Source organism: Gymnodraco acuticeps, unplaced genomic scaffold, assembly GCF_902827175.1.
Source record: "Gymnodraco acuticeps unplaced genomic scaffold, fGymAcu1.1, whole genome shotgun sequence".
NCBI classification, from domain to species: Eukaryota; Metazoa; Chordata; class Actinopteri; order Perciformes; family Bathydraconidae; genus Gymnodraco; species Gymnodraco acuticeps.
The window spans coordinates 1,849,102-1,867,041 of NW_022989799.1; the positions used below are offsets into that span (position 1 = coordinate 1,849,102).

General features: G+C 41.1%; 1 protein-coding gene across 2 annotated transcripts in view; it reads left to right on the top strand.

Annotated features, from left to right (window-relative positions):
• The first annotated feature begins 6,927 nt into the window (after positions 1 to 6,927).
• Positions 6,928 to 17,940, top strand: part of LOC117550918 (inositol polyphosphate-5-phosphatase A) — a 193,067-nt gene continuing 182,054 nt past the window's right edge. For both annotated transcript variants that reach the window (XM_034223527.1, XM_034223519.1), the window contains exon 1: positions 6,928 to 7,425. In XM_034223527.1, the coding sequence (XP_034079418.1) occupies positions 7,348 to 7,425 (78 nt within the window). In that variant the 5' untranslated portion in view covers positions 6,928 to 7,347. The remainder of the gene's footprint in view (positions 7,426 to 17,940) is intronic.

Sequence of the window (17,940 nt, forward strand, 5' to 3'; positions counted from 1 at the left end):
GGCAAGACCCCCGTCCAGGAGATCGACTGGACAGCAGAGGCGGACGGCGCTTTTGCTGAGGTCAAGACCGCGTTGGCTCAGGCGGCTTTGCTGGCACACCCATCATCTACGGCTCCCATCTCCATCACCTGGACTTGGACCAGCCTGTGGTGCTGGCTCGACCTCCGCGACGGGGCCGCCCCCCGGCCTCGTCCCCTGTCACGGATTTAAGACCTGTTGTTCCGGTCCCTCCCCTTCCGGGGGCCGCACAGGCGGGAGTCACTTTTCCGACTCCCGTGCTCAGGAGTCGTGGGGGTCGGCGTGTCGTTCCTCCCCGCCATGCTGATTTTGTTTATGTGTGAATTCTGGGGGGGCTTGTGTGGTGACACGTTATTGGACATAATTCACCTTGCTTATTGTGTTGCCACACGGAACCTTTAGTGGGGAACACCTGTAGCTGCCATTCCTGCTAGCTCATCAGGCAGAGCAGTGCATGTGTTAACCTCTCTGAAAGGAATGGATAATAAAGATTGGAACTCCATTCTTAATACACCGCCTCCGACTCTCTTTTCACGGCACTACAGTTTGTTCATATCACGTAGTCTGTTCTTCTTCTCTGTCTTCCGGTTGTTGCCTGTTTTGAATGACGAATACACACTACCGCCGCCTGCTGGTAAGGAGAGTTATTGCCACTCACGCATGCGCAGTTCGTACGTGCTCGGCGAGTAAAGTAACGAGTTACTTTATGTAGAGAGTAACGAAGTAGTGTAATATATTACTTTTTTTTAAAAGTAATATGTAATATATTACATTTTTTTAGTAACGACCCCATCTCTGCCGGTGAGTGTTCTGTTTTGTCTTTATTAGTATCCGGTAGCCTTGAAATAAAGGAATTTTCAGTTTAAATCTGCATTTGGGTCCTGCCTGCTTCACACACCGTAACACTGATAGCTTGCGCCAGTTCAGCTATCATCAGATTGGTTGCGCGTCAAAAGGTCAGGGGTAAATGGGGTCAACATTTAAATAACTTGAACTTTGAGGGAAGCGCTAAGCAACAATTTCAGCGACACAGAGGTTAGAGCTTTTGGCTAGTTGGGCGGCACCGGTCTCTCCATAGAAACACAATGGCAACATTAGCGCAGACCTGTTTACCACGTATCATGTGAATGCAGCTTTGGGCCGAAGAGGCGGAAAGTAGCGATACACATGAAAAATACCCAAATGTCTTATTTCCTTCTAGTTCTCTACCATGTTTTTACCATTTGACTGACGCTCTTTAAACAACGTCAGCTTGTTGTGTAACCGATGTATAACTTCACTTGTTTATATTTCAGTAAAATCATTGTCCATACTTTATTTGTAAAACTTGTCACTGTCACTTTATTTTTTAGATGCTTTTATTTTGAAAAGTACGTTTTATTTTGGTACTCTTGGCACCGGCACATTTCTGCAGACTCGCGCTGCTTTCCTCAGTTAGCTTCAGGCCCCACTGAGGAGAAGTGTGAAGTTAGAAAGCTGATGAAGCCATTTCCTGCTTTAATTATTATATTCTGTTTTGCACAGAGAATAAATCCTGGTTGGCAAGAAAGAAGTCGTTCTCATTTACACAACACAACGCAGAGATCACATGTGGCGTCAAACCAGACCGGTTACAGTTGCACCCTCTCCTTCTGTAGCAGAACAGTGGTTTTCAGACTCCAGAGTTGGCGCCACCTATGGCTTAACTCTGGGAACCAACAGTTTATAATCGCGTAACGTAAGTGGATACAAACAGGCTTTATCAGCGTTTTCTTTTGCAGGCTCTCTCGAAACTCAGTCGATGACATTCAGGTCTAATTTCACTGTGCCACTTTCCTTTACTTACCAAGTTTTTGCATTCTCCGAAATACATTAGCGCATTTGCTTCTTCCTGCTGTGCACACTTATTGTAACAAGGCGCCATCTTCCTCTTCCTCCCCTCACTCCTCTGTCTTCCTCCGTCCCTCCTCTCCATCTCTCTTCTGCCTATTAAGGACACCGCTAATGGTTTTTCTTTTTTAGCTTCTCTCGGCCACATCATGAACAAACCTATTAACTCTCAGTTATCCAAGCCCAGTACGACTTACTGTAAGCATATACGGTAACACAATGTTAACTTTATGATAAACACTAGTCAGTCAGAACTGAGAATGGTCTAGAACAGTCCGCACTGTTTACATAGCTCTAATGGAGCTGGGTTTACTGGGATAGTGACGAGAATCAGAGAGATATCATCTAGTTTGGATTGTTTTCAAGGGTGGTCTTATCCGTTTGTTAATTAAAGTGCTGTACATGTACACACGCTATAATACACACACACAATGGCACTGGCACATATTGATGTCCTTTGATTGTTATCATTATCCTCTTCATGTGAATGACTGATTATAGTTCTGAAGAATACCATGTTCAAACACACAGATCATGGCCAAATGGAAATGAATATACACAATCTCATTCTAGGAGTCTCAAAGACACACACACACACGCACACACACACATACCTTGCCAGACACAGCTGTGAGCACTCTCATTTTGGCGATAATCTCTCAGCTCTCTTCAAAGACTCTCAGACTCCATGTCCATGCCCCCCTCCCTCCCACAGCACACACAATAGGCACACTCACTAATCTGTTGCTGTTAACATCATAGCTACATGATCCATCCTTCAGCCATTTCAATCTCTGCACTGCATGCTCGACATATATGGTTTTCATCATAATGAGCATAATAACAATGTATATGCAGGATTTTAAGTAAGGGGAACACTTGCTTAAATAGACAGATTCCTTTCCAACTGCCAGAATTTTCTTTTTTTGTATGTCCCGAGATGTTAGTAACCTGCCTCGGGAAACGTGTAATTGTAAAGTTTCATTTATGTCTTTTACTTTTTCAGTTATTTTGTAAACTCTCAAAGCAGTTAGTAATAGATGAAGGAAATGAAAGACAAAGACAGTTATTTCTGGTTGTTTTACAATGATCAACGAAAAAATGGCTGATTCTGTCAATGGAGTCTGGTGGCAGCAAAAGAGAGAATAAAACAGCAGTTTGTTTTTTTACATCTAACTCGATAATTTGTTTTTTAAAAGTGTGTTTTACTGTAAGATGATCAGCAAGGTAAAACGACTGTATATTTCAATGGATTATTGTAGCTTTGAGAAGAGTGCATTGGTGATTGATTTTTTGTATATTGAAAGCCCCCTCAAAAATCCAATCTGATTGTTTTATTTGTTATATTTTCACTTCCACTTACGTAGCATAGCTTAGTTCCGGAAAAAGGACAAAAAGTAAAAATTCCGCACAAGGTGCCAATTTTTTACCGGGTTGAATACAAAATGTTATCTTTCCCATTGATGACACAAGCAGATGTCTGTCTGTCTGTCTGGTATTCCTTTTTCCTTAATGACCACCTCGTTGTACCTTATACCGCTTATTATACAGCCACATACTTAATGAACTGGCAATTTCACTCAATGTTAATTGAAAATGATTTAATTGAATAATTATCGTATTGCTTCGGCTAAGAAAAAATAGTTTGTTCTAATGCGTACCAACAGCTGGAACTGCAGCAACAGCAACATAACTAAAAATGACGGCAAACTGGTCGAGGTTTTCTGCTACTGTCCAAGTCTTTTCACATTTTATTTTCTACTAACAAGTCCTTGAACACTGCCAGAGCCCATACCGTGTTCCTGTTAGTGTTTACTTCCTGTACGTCTTCTTCTGCTGTTCCCTTTAGTGTTTACTTCCTGTATATCGTCTTCTGTTAATTTCTCTGACGTCCAGCTCTCTGTCTCTTTCCTTCTCTTGTTCTCTTGTTCTTTTCTTAACTGGGGACAGTTTAGAATCCAAGTTTTGGGCTTTCGACAAAAATAAAAATAAATATTCCAAAAGTATTCCCTGTTGTTTTCTGATGGACAAAATACTAATGTTTGTTGTCCACAGTTGATGTTTAATCGACAGTCTTCTTTCTGTGGAGTGATGTGACTGCACATAGTCCCTTGATCCTCCTTATCTTCTGCATGTTCTCCTTAGCTTTGGTCTGTTAGCGAGTATTAACAACCTCTGAAATGTTCAAATTGACCAATCAGAATCAAGTATTCAACTAATCTGTGTAATAAGAATTGTATATAACCTTAATAAAGTGATCTCTCTCTCTGATTCTGTATCCCCATCTGTTCACTTAGTAACAAAAGCTCATTGCGCTGTGATCCATGCTGCTGACCTCAAACTACCTTTGACTAAAGTGGGTTATTTTTGGTCCCCAGCTCTGTTGAAAATCGTCACGGGAAATCACATCATGCCGCATGAAAAGCACGTCTATAATTAATACAATATGGTCTGGGGCTAATGCAGAAGTGTCACGCTGTGTTTCTGCTAGATGCTGGGTTTCAGAAGCTAAAAGGTGACAGGAAACAACATGACTGATTACTTTTCTTCCCACTATTTCAGCCCACTGCATTCAAACATGTGCACATCACCCCACATTGCGAGAACAAAACAACAATCAGGTGTACTCTTCAGTAAGCAATCGACAACACATGTTCATGTGTTTTCCAGCTCAGATCTAAGCCAGCCCAGGGGCCATAGGTGAGCTAATGCTGAATGAGCAATATGTTGCAAGGAAAAGGCATATGTCATCTATTCTCATTCACAATGATCCATTACTCATGTGCTTGGCTCAGTTGGCTGTCTCTCTGAACACCCTCGGCCAAACCTAGACATGCACACTGATTTGGTTTCCAGTCTTTTAATGGAGATTCTCCCAAATGTTCCCGCCAGAACCCAAATAGGAAATCTTTAGATCAAAGATTGCGTGTCCACTTTTGGCTAAGAGTTTCTAGGTCTATGCAAGGATCGCACACCCAATGGAAGGGCAATTATGCTTCTTATAACTTCTGGAGCACAACATGTTGGAAAAGGTGTGTTACGTTAGGGCCATTTAAGCTGCCTGCCAACTGCTGATTAAGCCAAGTTACATGGATTAGTGTGAGAGCGATCTGTTCTTAGTATGCTATGCACTGGAGGCTTTTGTCAAGGCTAGAAAGAAGAAAGATATGATAATGCTCATACTGTATTGTTTGTATTGTCACCATTTTGTTTTTACACTTATTTTGATTGCAGATTTGAATGCCTTGAAACAGATTTTATTTACACTCCATGGGTTTGTTTCCAGCTACTGGACAAGCTGTTAGAAAACGTAGCCATTTAACAATCAATCAATAACAAACAAGTATTCCTAGGCAGCATTCTGGTCTCTCCGAGGTGTAATGCACATTTTGAAGATTCATTACACTGCATTTTTTTTACAATTGCAATGAATAAATTACTCTTTGTCAATAATTACATCTTTTATAGAGTTTTTAGTTCTGCTGAGCCCAACATTTTCAGGCTACATATCATTAGGCGTTAAGGCGTTTTCACCTCACAGATTCACAGGTTTAGTGCGGTCACCCTCAGAGCCCACATGCTCAATCACACATAACATGCCTGGTGTGAAATGGCTGGTGAAGAACATCCAGACAGATAAAAAGATCACACTGCCATATTTCCTGTGAACACTTAAAAACACTGCAAAGACTGCAAAGACATTTGCTTTTGCTGAATGTGTCGGTATATAAACCTGTGTTTGAGTCTTTCCTACTCTCGGTCATGAATCACTGTCGTTTTTGTCCAGCACACAGTCTGAGGTAACATGTTGTTGGTGTTGAATGGTGAAGTTGGGCTGTTTGTGGCCTTAGTCTGTTTTTGTTTGGATCGGTCTGCGCAATCATTTTTAGTTATTGGCCCCTTTCTTAGTTACACCTGGTACACAGTTAGTAAACTAGCCTATCGGCTATGAATTCAAGTGCGTTCATGTGAACTGCATGCCTGCACTGACATCCAGCTGCATTTGATCATGTCTGTGAACCCTGAAGCGTCATTGAAAGCTATATTTCATGCAAAGCACTCACCAAGCCATGCAATAAACATGTAAAACTCAGGGCAACAATCTCAGACCTTATCAGCTATTTGTCAGTCAACAATTTAGTCTCTTCCAATATTATGGTAGCTCTAGTGAGAAGATTTCCAGAACTCGTCATTTTGTTCAGGTTCTTAGCTCGCTTGCTTTTTGTGGTTGATCCATTTTGCCAACAATCCACACACAGCAGGGAGATGAGAAACACGAGATGACACCCACCACCACTCAAACTGACTAGCCATAAGATGCGTAAATGTAATATAAAACAAAAGTATGAAAATACACCCAATGAAAAATGGAAACTAAAAAAGGTGTACAGTATATGGCTTCCATTTGCAGTTGGTCTCAAATGGCTGTTCCATTAACTACATTTTTAGGAGGTTGCTGCTTGGATAAAATCCAATACATTTTCTTTCATTAAAAACATTCAGTCAACAAATCCTGGCGCCAGGGTCCACAAATATACTTAGAGATATGACGTCTAATGCAAGTAGACACCTTCCATTCAGTTTACCGCTGAGAAAAAGCTTAGTCCTGGTCAGAGAAATAGAAGATTGGTTGCATTTTGGCTAATTCTTAATTTACTCCTAACAACGACTGTTTATCTGCATGTAACCGAAGCCCACAAATATGTGATTGGTCAATACTTGCACTACAAACAGACTATAATGGAAATCAACATGTTTCACATACATCTTGTCCCATTGCTTTACATATCTTGCTTTTATCTATAAATGTTTTGATAGATTATAAAGAACAATGGAAATAGTTGATCAGTTATGTAATCTTAAAACAATCAGAAATTGCGGTGGACATGCTTAAAAAGACAAACGCTCACCATGGGGCAGTCCAGTTGTGTCCGATAATGGGCACAGTGGCGTTAGTCACAGAGCTGCGGTATTTACGGTGCGCTGGCCCTTTAAGACAGCCCGTGTTTCCATTGGCACAGTGACGTCAGAGCAGTGAAGGACTCCAGCCTATCCTCTCCAAACAGTGAAGGCAATGGTCCTGGCAGAGTGTCCTGCTTTCGGAGGGAGACTTTTACACTGTACGAAAGCTAAGGGAAACACTCGTCGCTGATGTGAACCAGAGCCCTCGTGCACTCGCCTTGGATTAAAACGGAAACTTTTACGATGGCTCTGAAGATGAAAAAGTAGCATTAGAAGCTAACCGCCGACGGACCTTACACTGCAAAGCAACTCCGAGTAGATGCACGGCCACTGCTGAAAAATATGCTCCAGCCGAGCCGCATGAACCCCGGATTCAGCAGCAGATTCCCCGCGTTATAACCAGTTTTGTGAGACATTCTCCGGGCTTCTGTTTTTATTTTTCACTCCGCTCCTTTCCTATAAAGTCTACTGTACGAGACCCACCTGCGAGAGAGCATTATGGCAGGGAAGCTGACAGCAGCGCAGGGAACAGGAATACTGCTGGTGACAGCCAACGTCGGGTCATTGTTCGAGGATGTGAGTGTTCCCTTGATACACGTTGTCTTTCACTGTTGTCTGTTCAATGTTGTGTGTTTATTTTATTTTTCCATTCGGCCGTCTTCACGTTATGCTTAAATAACGTCTCAACTGGTCACGACTCGTGGTGTGTGTCAGGTCGGCAGCCCAAACATAAACCCGCCACGCACTAACACATGGGCCTCACACATCCATATAAACAAATATGTGTATGCGTTAAAGGTATGCAATGCCCCATTATTTCTCTCATGAGTATTGATCATTGCCTTATGCTGCAGTATAGTCCTAATGTTCTATGATCCAATGTTGGGCAAAGGTAAACACTACTGCATACCAAATGCAGTAAACAGTATAGCCTACCTAGTATGCAGAGGACACCCACCTTTTTAGTGTGCATCTGCAAGTAAAACCAAACTTATGTAAGTCAAATGAGTTTTTCTTAGAAATCCCAAATGCACCACTGTAAAGGTCTAAAATAAGTGTATTTATATGTGTGGTTGCTTGCTAGAATGAATATGTTTGCTTTTCACTGCATCACCGGAGATGTTACCTGCTACACAGGTCATGTTTGACACCCTTTATATTTCGTGAATTGATGACAGGGCTGCCCTGCAACATTTCCATATACAAGAGTAGGGTATTTTCTAAAGTAGACTGTGTACATAAACTATTGCATCTTTATGAGAACAAGCCACAATTAAATATTTACTCTAGATAAAGCAACTTTGCTTTGCCGAAGAAAGCAAAGGCATACTCTGTGGAAAAATAGGTGTGTCGGGGCTCTTAGGGAGTGTCTGTGCAGGTTGTTGAATGATATCTCAGGTTGTTATCATGCATTTGGACTCCTTGCTTTTTATGTCAGGCTGTAACTTGGTACCTAATGATACTAAAATATAGTGGAAACTAAGTGTTACTATTAAATGTTTCAAGTCCAAATGCTCTTGTGTCACTTTCAGTATTTTGTCAATACAGAGTCCCCCTCTTCCTCCCTCCCTTCACCCGTGTGAAGAGCTGATCCAAAACATGAGGGAAGAGCGTCTCCCTCGCTGGAGTAAGCCTATTAATAGCCTGCCTCTCTCTCTCAAAAGCAGCATGCTTTTGGTGTCTTGTGGATCTTTTTTTCTTCACCAGACTTCTCAGACGGAGCCAAAATGTGCATTAGAGCATGTTTTTGTCGTATTTATGCTCATATATAAAGTTATCTTTGGTCTGTATTGTGTTGACATCCCTTATGATGTATGTGTGAGTTCTATCAATTCTTTATTTATGGCTTTTAAGGCTTTTTCCGCCATTAGGTCCATTGTAGATAAGTCTTGTCATGACGGCAGAGCCTGAATCCTTTAAGGTCCCATATGAAATGCATCAAGCCTTCTAAGGCTGATGGTATATCCCCATATCATCTAGAGTTTCATCTCTGAATGGAAAATATGCTGTTTACTTAGCTTATTGCAAATCAAGTGACGTCGCTCCAGACTCCGTGTTCACAGCTCTTACACATGTAAACCCACTCTTTACAGCCTCAACATGCAGTTGTGGTGTATTTGAACAAGGACAGCTACTCTGCAAGAATTGATTAAAGCATTTCATGTAAATTATACACAGAGTTTTTCCCTCGAAGGTATAGGTGACCTAAGTATAAACGGGATAACATGGCTTGTTATTAAATCCAACATACACATATGTTATTTAAAGATTCATTTCTTTGTCAAGTTATGTTTAATCTTCCACAAGAAAGTAGAAGCTAGCTCAGTAGCTACTGTTGTACCACAAACGTATTTATAATTGACAGTGACACAGTACTGTTGTTGCAGTTAAATGTGCCTTTCCCCCGCTACTTTCAACGGAAAACAATCCATAGTTCTGATTTTCAAATACACGCATTTAGCCTGTAATTAAAACGGATCCTTTGAAATCGTCTTTTCTGCAGTCAGCAATGTCCTTTAGCAAATTATAATTTTCTCTGACTCCAGTTATGAGATATTATTTAAACAACATTTAATGTGAAAGACAAACAGTCCTCCTCACGTTCAACTCTTATTCTGTTAGCTCTCTCAGCCATCCTCAGGGAATCTCATTATGACCGCAAGCATTCCATTTATGAAACAGCCATCAAGAGTAAACCATTATTAGCTTTTTGTGAGTATCTCATGCTAACTCTCCCTGTGTTTCTAAAGTAAAGTCCCCCCCTCCCGATGACAGCTGGCTTATGTGTTAGCTACTTTACTTTCAGTGCGTTGTTTGGGCAGTCTAGAAACAGGGCTAGGTTCTGTGTCAGAATAGTGCCTGCGTCCTTTTTTCAACTGCAACGAGGTGAGAGCGTATGCCATCGCATGGGGCCACCGAGGCAAAATGCTGCACCCAGCGTGTTTTTTCTGAGCGCTCCACGTTCTCTTGTGGCTGCTTCCGAGCACTTGAAGGGGAAAACATCTCAACTTTTCAGAAAAGCGCTGGTGATGTCCTGAAATTGTAGGAGAAGCTTGTGTCTCAGATGTTTAATATCAATTAAACAACCAAAAACTCATTTGTTTGGGCAGATCGGCTGAGCGGGCCCTGAACTCGCTGAGTGTAGTAACGTTATCGTCAGATGTGGATTATTCTCCTTGTCGGATGAAACTCGGAGCAGGCTCTGCCCCGTGCTTTACCAAAAGAAGATGCTATGAAGACACAGGGCCTTAGGTTTTTAATGGTAACCTAATTAAATAGAGCAGCATGCAGCCTTGCAGATTCCACATTTCGCTTGTAGGGTCTTTCAATGATGTTGTTGTACACTTTTATAATATTATTCTGTTCCATCTGTGGCAAAAACAAGCAATTATAGTGGACGCTGCTTAATTCCCCGGAAGCAATACATTGTCTGTTTTGGAGATGCCTGCTCGCACTTTCACTCAGTGCTGAACTCATTACAAAATGTGTTGTCCCCATAGGTCACCCCATAGGTCACTTGGACACAAAAACATTGGAAACTTCTAGAGCTTCAGATGAAATAATGTTGACTTTGTGCTGAAACAGACACGTGCAAAACTGCCTGCATGTGAAGATGGAGCTTAAACATGCATTATCATCAGTATACATGAAGTCCTCCCAAGTCTTAGGATACTTACTCCCCCAGGCTTGAACTTGCTATCCGCTCCCATCCTGGAGACACAGTGGGAACGCACTGTGGGAGTCTCACAGGTTCAGCCTGTAGAACACAGTTCACCATAGATGGATGAAGCTTAATAATGATTTTGCTGAACTTTCAATTGTTGTCAGTTGCCTGCTAAAGGCCATCACAGAGAACAAGACTAAAAGAGATTGAGAATGCAAGTGCACATAGTAAAAGTGAATCACTCTTTATAAGTCAGGACTGCGGCCGCACGATATGGATAAAAATACTAATTTAGATTATTTCGACTGATATTGCAATTCCGACTTGATTCACAGTATTGAAGGGGTTAATCATTTTGGACCATTATCTTCATTATCATTCAAAATACGATATACTAAAAATGATATAGGGGAAAAGCTGCCACAAATGTATTGTATTTTTATATTTTAGGCACACATAAATGAAGAAAATAATTAACAGCTACAGTACAATAGCATTTCATGTATTTTTTCAATGTTGGCGGCAATTTCAACTGAACATTTTAAAGTTATTATTTTATGATCATTGTTTTAATGAGCATTCTTACCAAACAAATATATTTGATTTGGTCTGTAAAATAATATTTGTAAGCCAGTGTATCTATGAAGCAGCACAATCCTTAGTTCAGTAACAAATGTGTGTTTCCTGCAATTTGAATATTGCACTAGCCCGTATTGCGATTTCAATGAATTGCGCAGCCATATTCAGGACATCATTTAAATTGCACCAACTTGTAGCACAGTGTAGGGGATGATGGAGTCTCTACATTAGTTAACCCAGTTGAACTCTCAGTGAAAACTCTTGGCAGAATGTGGGCAACATGTTCAGGGAGTGTTTCCCTTTGGCCTGCGGTTTGTTTGTTCAGGTGGAAACCCTGCTGGATGGACTAAGGTGTCACCAAATAACAGCACCATGACGCCTGAGGTGTAGGTCTTGTTTTGAGAGAGGATGGAGGTATAGTGTCAGGGTAATCTGCTGTATCAACAAACCAGTAACAGGAAATGACTCTTTAAAAGGAAAGTTTGGACGTTTAAAGTATTTCTTAACTCTAACCCTGAGAATGTACATTTCAGACAAGCCTGTGCAGGTAATGCTTAACTGATTATTTAAGCATTAAAAATTATGTATTTTTTTACATATTGTAGCACCCAAAAATAATAAGTCATTCACAGTTATTTTGACACCCCCTGTGTGACACGAGTTAATCATGGAGAAGTTTTAGGATTATTGTAAATATGACAGGAAAAGGCTGCTCATTATGAATGTTGAAAAAAGTGAAAAATAAAGCCTGATTTTGAAATTGTAGAAAATGAAGAACAGACCACTTATTGGGGACGGTGATAGGGATCTCTGGTGGTAACTGACTCTGGCTTGTTGACAGAGATCATATCATGAAACCAGGAGATTTTCCAATGGAAGGCTTTGGATTAGCCGAAAATATGATTACAATCTGACACACGCCAACTCTACTGCCAGTTTTTATTCCCAACGATGTAAGCTTATGTGTTTGCTCTGCTTTCCAGGGATCAGCATATTATCCTAATGTTGGCTTTCATTCTCCAGTTCTTTCATTTCAATACAAACTGGTCATTGGCCGGTGTCTTTCATTGATTACAACCACTGTTTTTGATTACATGCACCTCTTTTTGGACCAAGCCAAGATACCTATATGTTGAGGCAATAGATTTATATGAATAGTCCCTTAGTGTGGGTTTCCAACTTATTTGTCATCATGTGTCTCCTTCCCCTGTCCACTGACAGCTCATTAGCTCAGGCTTTCACAGCACGGACCCCCAGAGCTGCCATATTTACACCACTAAATATAGCACAGAGCAGCAAAAAATACCTTTCTGACTCATTGTCCTCAAACCTGGAAGCAATGCATATAACTGCTTCCATTATTTAGTTTTCAATGAACATTTCACAGTGTGTGTGTGTGTGTGTGTGTGTGTGTGTGTGTGTATGATTGGGAAGTATTTGAGAGGTTATACCAAAAGTACTCCTCTGCATCTCATTGAGGAGCAGTACAGTTGTATTTTCCCTGTAAACATGTGAAGAAGTTACTGCAGCCAGCATAGAGGCTATATTTAGCCTTTAGTCACATGCTAGTGAATTCCCTAACTGAACAATGTAATTGAGCATCCAGGATGTGTATTTATATGTTGCAAATATGTGATACCAGACATTGTGGTTAGCATGGAGGAAACAATGGGTGTCTTTATTTCTAATATCACATTTATTCTCTGTGTCCGGCTTTTTAGTTTTATGAGGAGAAGCTGAACGGCCGAGACTGTGACTAAATACTTCATCTGACTGCTTGAGTTTGTGTTTCTTCCTCTGCCAAAGTCTGTTCCAGTGTGTTGCTGCAGGAGTGGAAAAGTTTATAAAAAGAAAGATCAGATGATGCTATTTCGGTTTTCCCCCCGTCCTGTCATAATACAGCATTAGTGTTTCAAAAGGAAAGTATGTTGTAAAAGGGCTGAAAGTCGCCTCCAGCAAGCGACAAAAAGTCAGAATTGTAAGTACAACATATTCTTTCCCAGTGTCTAGCTTCCTACAGGGACAGTTATACATCTAACAATGAATTGTTATGAAGGATAGTATAAGTTCTACACTTATTTGATGTGTAGGCCTGGATTTCGGTAAAACTGTTACACATTTCACATTTAAACATGCATTTTTAGTTAGTTACATCACAATTCGTTTTTATATTCCCTTAATATATGATTGTTTAACAAAGTAAAAACGGTAGATGGCATAACATTTTATAGTATTGCAAAATGATTAGAGGTTTACCTTGTAACTGCCGGTCATTGTGTGTTAGATCGACAAGCTGAAGCAAAGGCTTTCATTTTTAGAACGACACCTCTGTGGTACAATCTCACGAGTGTTACAATCTTAGATCATACACTAAGCATTAATGGCGTGTTTGTAGATTTGGCATGATGCACTGTATAATGGCCATTATAACTAGTGGTGCACGATAATTATCGGCCCGATAATTACCGGTCCGATATTAGGAATTATGACGTCATCCCGATAAACCCGATACCAGTATTAATAGCCCCGATAATATACAATATATTTTTTGGGTACAAAAAAAGAAAAAAATACTGCGGTGTGGGTGGATTGGGATGACGGGCGCTTGTTTTTCACTCGGCTCCTCCCGTTTTGCCAGTACTGTGGTATTAGTGGTTTAGGAAGAGGGGAGTTTTTCACAAATCCAGCGCTCCCTAACTCATGCCTGGCTGTGACGTAAATGGTGTGCGGCCGTGAAGCCAGGACAGTAAACAAACATCAGGTCCCCCCGTCAGTCCCCCCATCAGGTCCCCCCGTCAGGTCCCCCCCGTCAAGTCCCCCCCGCCAGGTACCCCCCGTCAGGTCCCCCCGTCAGTTCCCCCTGTCAGGTAAAATACGCAGTCACTCACTGAACCAGACAGGAAGGTTTATAGTGTGGGTCTCTCAGGGGAAATGACGCACTCGCAGACATATATGTGAATCTAAAGACATATAACATGAGACAGGGACTTTACTGTGGGTCGACACGGCCAACTTTTTCCAGAGTTCATTGACCCCTGCTCAGGAGGATTTGATAATTGATGTGTGAGCAGAGCGGGACAATAACCAGCCAGGCCCCGTTGGGCCCAGATAAGGAACTGGGATAAGGGTGGGAGTGTCGACAAGCGAATCTTGGGTTCAATCCAAGAGCCATAAATATCCAGGATGGGAAAGCCAGAGGGGGACACCCAGCACCCATCGTACTGAAGAGGACTCATTCATAAGATTCACAGAAGACACAACAGTGGGGGTTCAGTACCCATTGAAATGCACACAGAACAATCAAACTGATGCAATTGAAGCATCAAATTATTATGTCTGCTTGTTTTCTATATCTGGTTGTTGTCCTTGAGGCACATTGAAGGGCCTGTATTAGACTTTCTTAGTCTACTTAAAACAATTTGATTGATGAGATTGATCTGTAACATTTTACAAACGAATCTGACAAGCACGCCACTTTACGTCTTGTGTTGATCACCAATGTGCTCATAATTTTCTGGGAAATGAGTCAGTCGGTGTGAAAAAGCATAAAAAATGACCAAGAGACAAAAAAACAGTTGTCTTGCACAAAATGTACCAATTAGTTGACTAACAGGGCCTTTCAAGTACAAGAGGTATAATATATATATAGCTGTAGTAATTTGCATTTCAAAGTCAGACGCAAAAACAAAGAGGACGTTAAACTACTATTTAGGTATATTATTTGATTCTTACTGATAGTCTCTGTTGGAGCCATGCTGCCTGGGGCCCATGAGGCTTCAGCAGCAATTGCACATCCGTACATGAGGAATGTTAGTTGACACCCAGAGAGAAGTTACTTGAGGGAGTTGTCTATGTATTAGGGGTATAGCGGTTCACAAACATTTCGGTTCGGTACGTACCTCGGTTTTTAGGTCACGGTTCGGTACGTTTTCGGTACAGCATCACAAAACATGAAATATTTTTTGGGTTTTTTAAATTATTTTTAAACTGAATAATGTATTTACTCAAATAAATACAACATATAATAAAAGAAACATTAAGGTGCAGCATTTCGATGAACTGAAAGAATCTGTATTTTAACTGTACTGTACTAGTACCTAAGCAGCCAGTTTGACATTATGACTTGCTTGTCATTGTATTTTCATGTTTTTTTAAAGAGAAATTAACTTGTCCACATTGCTTGCCGAAAGGGCAGATCTGCTGGCACTAACAATGTCTCCTGATGTGGAGAAAACCCTCTCTAGGGACAGAGGTAGCAGATACAGCCAGGTAGCGCTTTGCTAACATGGCAACATAAGGATACTTGGCGTTTGTAATAGCTTTGTCTCGGTCTGAACTCTCTGCGAGTGGTGGAGGCTTAAATGCTAGTGGGAGTTGGGTTTGCACTTCAGTCTTTTTTCTTTTGGTACAGGTGATATTCACGTTCGGGTGATGCCTTTTCAAATGAGTGTGCAAGTTTGATGTATTGCCAGCCGCGTAACCAATGTTAGTTGAACAATGCCGACAAACAGCTTTGGTTCGGTCCACCTGTCTTTGTCCGTCATCCTTGTACGTAACTGCGAAACCAAAATGTTCCCAAACCGGAGACTTCAATGATGCTGGAGGATTTTCCAGCTCAACTTTATCTGCGTTCGCCATTTCGACAGTTCCTCAAATTACTGACTACATTTGAATGCATTCCTGTGACCAGCTCTCATAGTATGCTACTCGTCCAATGAAATGACTTGCTCGCTCTATGACGCGTTGAACCCAATGTGAGCAAATTACTCTGAATGCTGCGACGCAGCACCTGAGATTACTTCCAAAAAGTTGTTCAAGTTCTCAATTTTTTACCTTTAACGTTATATTTGTTCGGTACACTTCGGTACACACGTGTACCGTTACACCCCTACTATGTATCAGTAGTATTTCCCAAAAATTAGCTCCAAGTCCTGACATGTCTGGCTGCTTCGACATTCATTGCATTTGAGGATTGAAGAGGTGTGGTTATTGGATGTTGAGTGTATTTCAGATTAGTTCATTCATTATTATACAGACGACGCCATATCTCTCACCATCCACACTGCCCTTTCAAATAAAAATAAAATAAAATCATCAAGCTCAGAGACCTCGAGCTCAACAATGCCCTCTGTGACTGGATCCTGAACTTCCTGACGGGCAGACCCCAGGCAGTGCGTGTGGGAAACATCACATCCTCCACCCTGATCCTCAACACCGGAGCCCCTCAAGGCTGTGTGCTCAGCCCTCTCCTCTACTCCCTGTTCACTCATGACTGCGTGGCCATACACAGCTCCAACACTAGGGGTCGACCGATTATCGGCCTGGCCAATTATCGAGGCCGATATTCCGCATTTTACAGATTATCGGTATCAGCCTTTTTTTAATCAAATTGCCGATACAACTTTTGCTCTGATGCGGCCGTTTCTCTGGCTGCAGTCACCACTGTTTACGAGCAATGTCCCGCCCACAGCGCTATCTGATTACTGAAGTGTCAATCAACACTGAAGATTTTCCGGGCTGCAGCCAGCCAGAGAGGCGGGACCTTCTCAGATTACAGGCAGGTGCGAAGAACGCAGACACAGACAGAGGCTAGCAGCAGCAGTGAGCGGTGTTACGAAGGTAAATCAGTTGAAAGCCGAAGTTCAATAAACATCCCAATCCCCTATGCTGAAGTTGCAAAAACACCACGATCTTATGATCCAATACTATCAGTTTCCCAGTTACAAAGGGACCGGGGGGCGGGTAGCGTCTCGCAGCGGAGAGACTGTGACGCGCTGGGACGACTGGGACTATGACGGCTGCTAGTGGAGCCTCGCAGCAACTCTGCTTTCTGCAGCACAATCTGGTGCTGCTGAATTGGGACTACTAAATGAGTGAGACTCAAATATCAGAAGTTCAGAACAAGTTTTAGTACACTGTAAAAAAACAACCCGTTGTTTTTACGGAAAAAACCTGGCAGCTTGGTTGCCAGAATAATGATGTAAAAAATACAGTAAACTGTAAACAACTTTACAGAACAACGTGTACATTTTACAGTTTAAAACTGTTGTAATTTACATTTTAAATCTGTAATTTCAACTGCCCTTTTCTGCTGAATTAGCATGATCACGTTGCTACTTAACTGATTATTTCAGTACGATTTACATGCAGTTGTCGTCTATTGTACATTGAATCCCATTCAATTTTACAGAAAAATACCAAACAAATAACACTTTAACTGTAAAAGCATCAGTATAATGCTGTCATTTAACTGAATTTTCCCGCAAATTGTAATCAAAAGTTGTGTATAATTTAGTGTATTTTGCCGTAGTAATGACGAGTTTTACGGTGAAAGCAACATCTAAATACTGCAATTAAAATGTATTTATTACAATTAAAATGCAGAAAAAAACTGTTCTATGAATATCAATCTCAAATATATAGTGTAAAGCCGCCTGTAAGGGTTATTGCTCGGTGGAAACAAAAAGTTGTTCCTATACAGATTGAAAGATTTAATTTAAACTACACTGCCTTCGTATATATATGTTTGACTATTACCAGAAATGTGAAGAATGTAATCCAGGGTACACAGATTAAGCACTTACAATTGAAAATGAAAAGCGAGATAAATCTCAAGAGCCACTGTATTAAAAGTTGAACAATTCCAACAAGAACTTGCCTTTCCAAGAATGTATTACTACTCAAAGCAGTGATCAAAAACATCCGTCATTTCTCAACATACATATTGGTAATATCTACTTTACAAACATTAGAATAGACAACATGTGACATATGTGATCATTGTAATGGAATTGAAAGAGAAAAGATTTAGAGAAAGAGGGAAAGAAACCAAGACGAGAGAAAGAAAG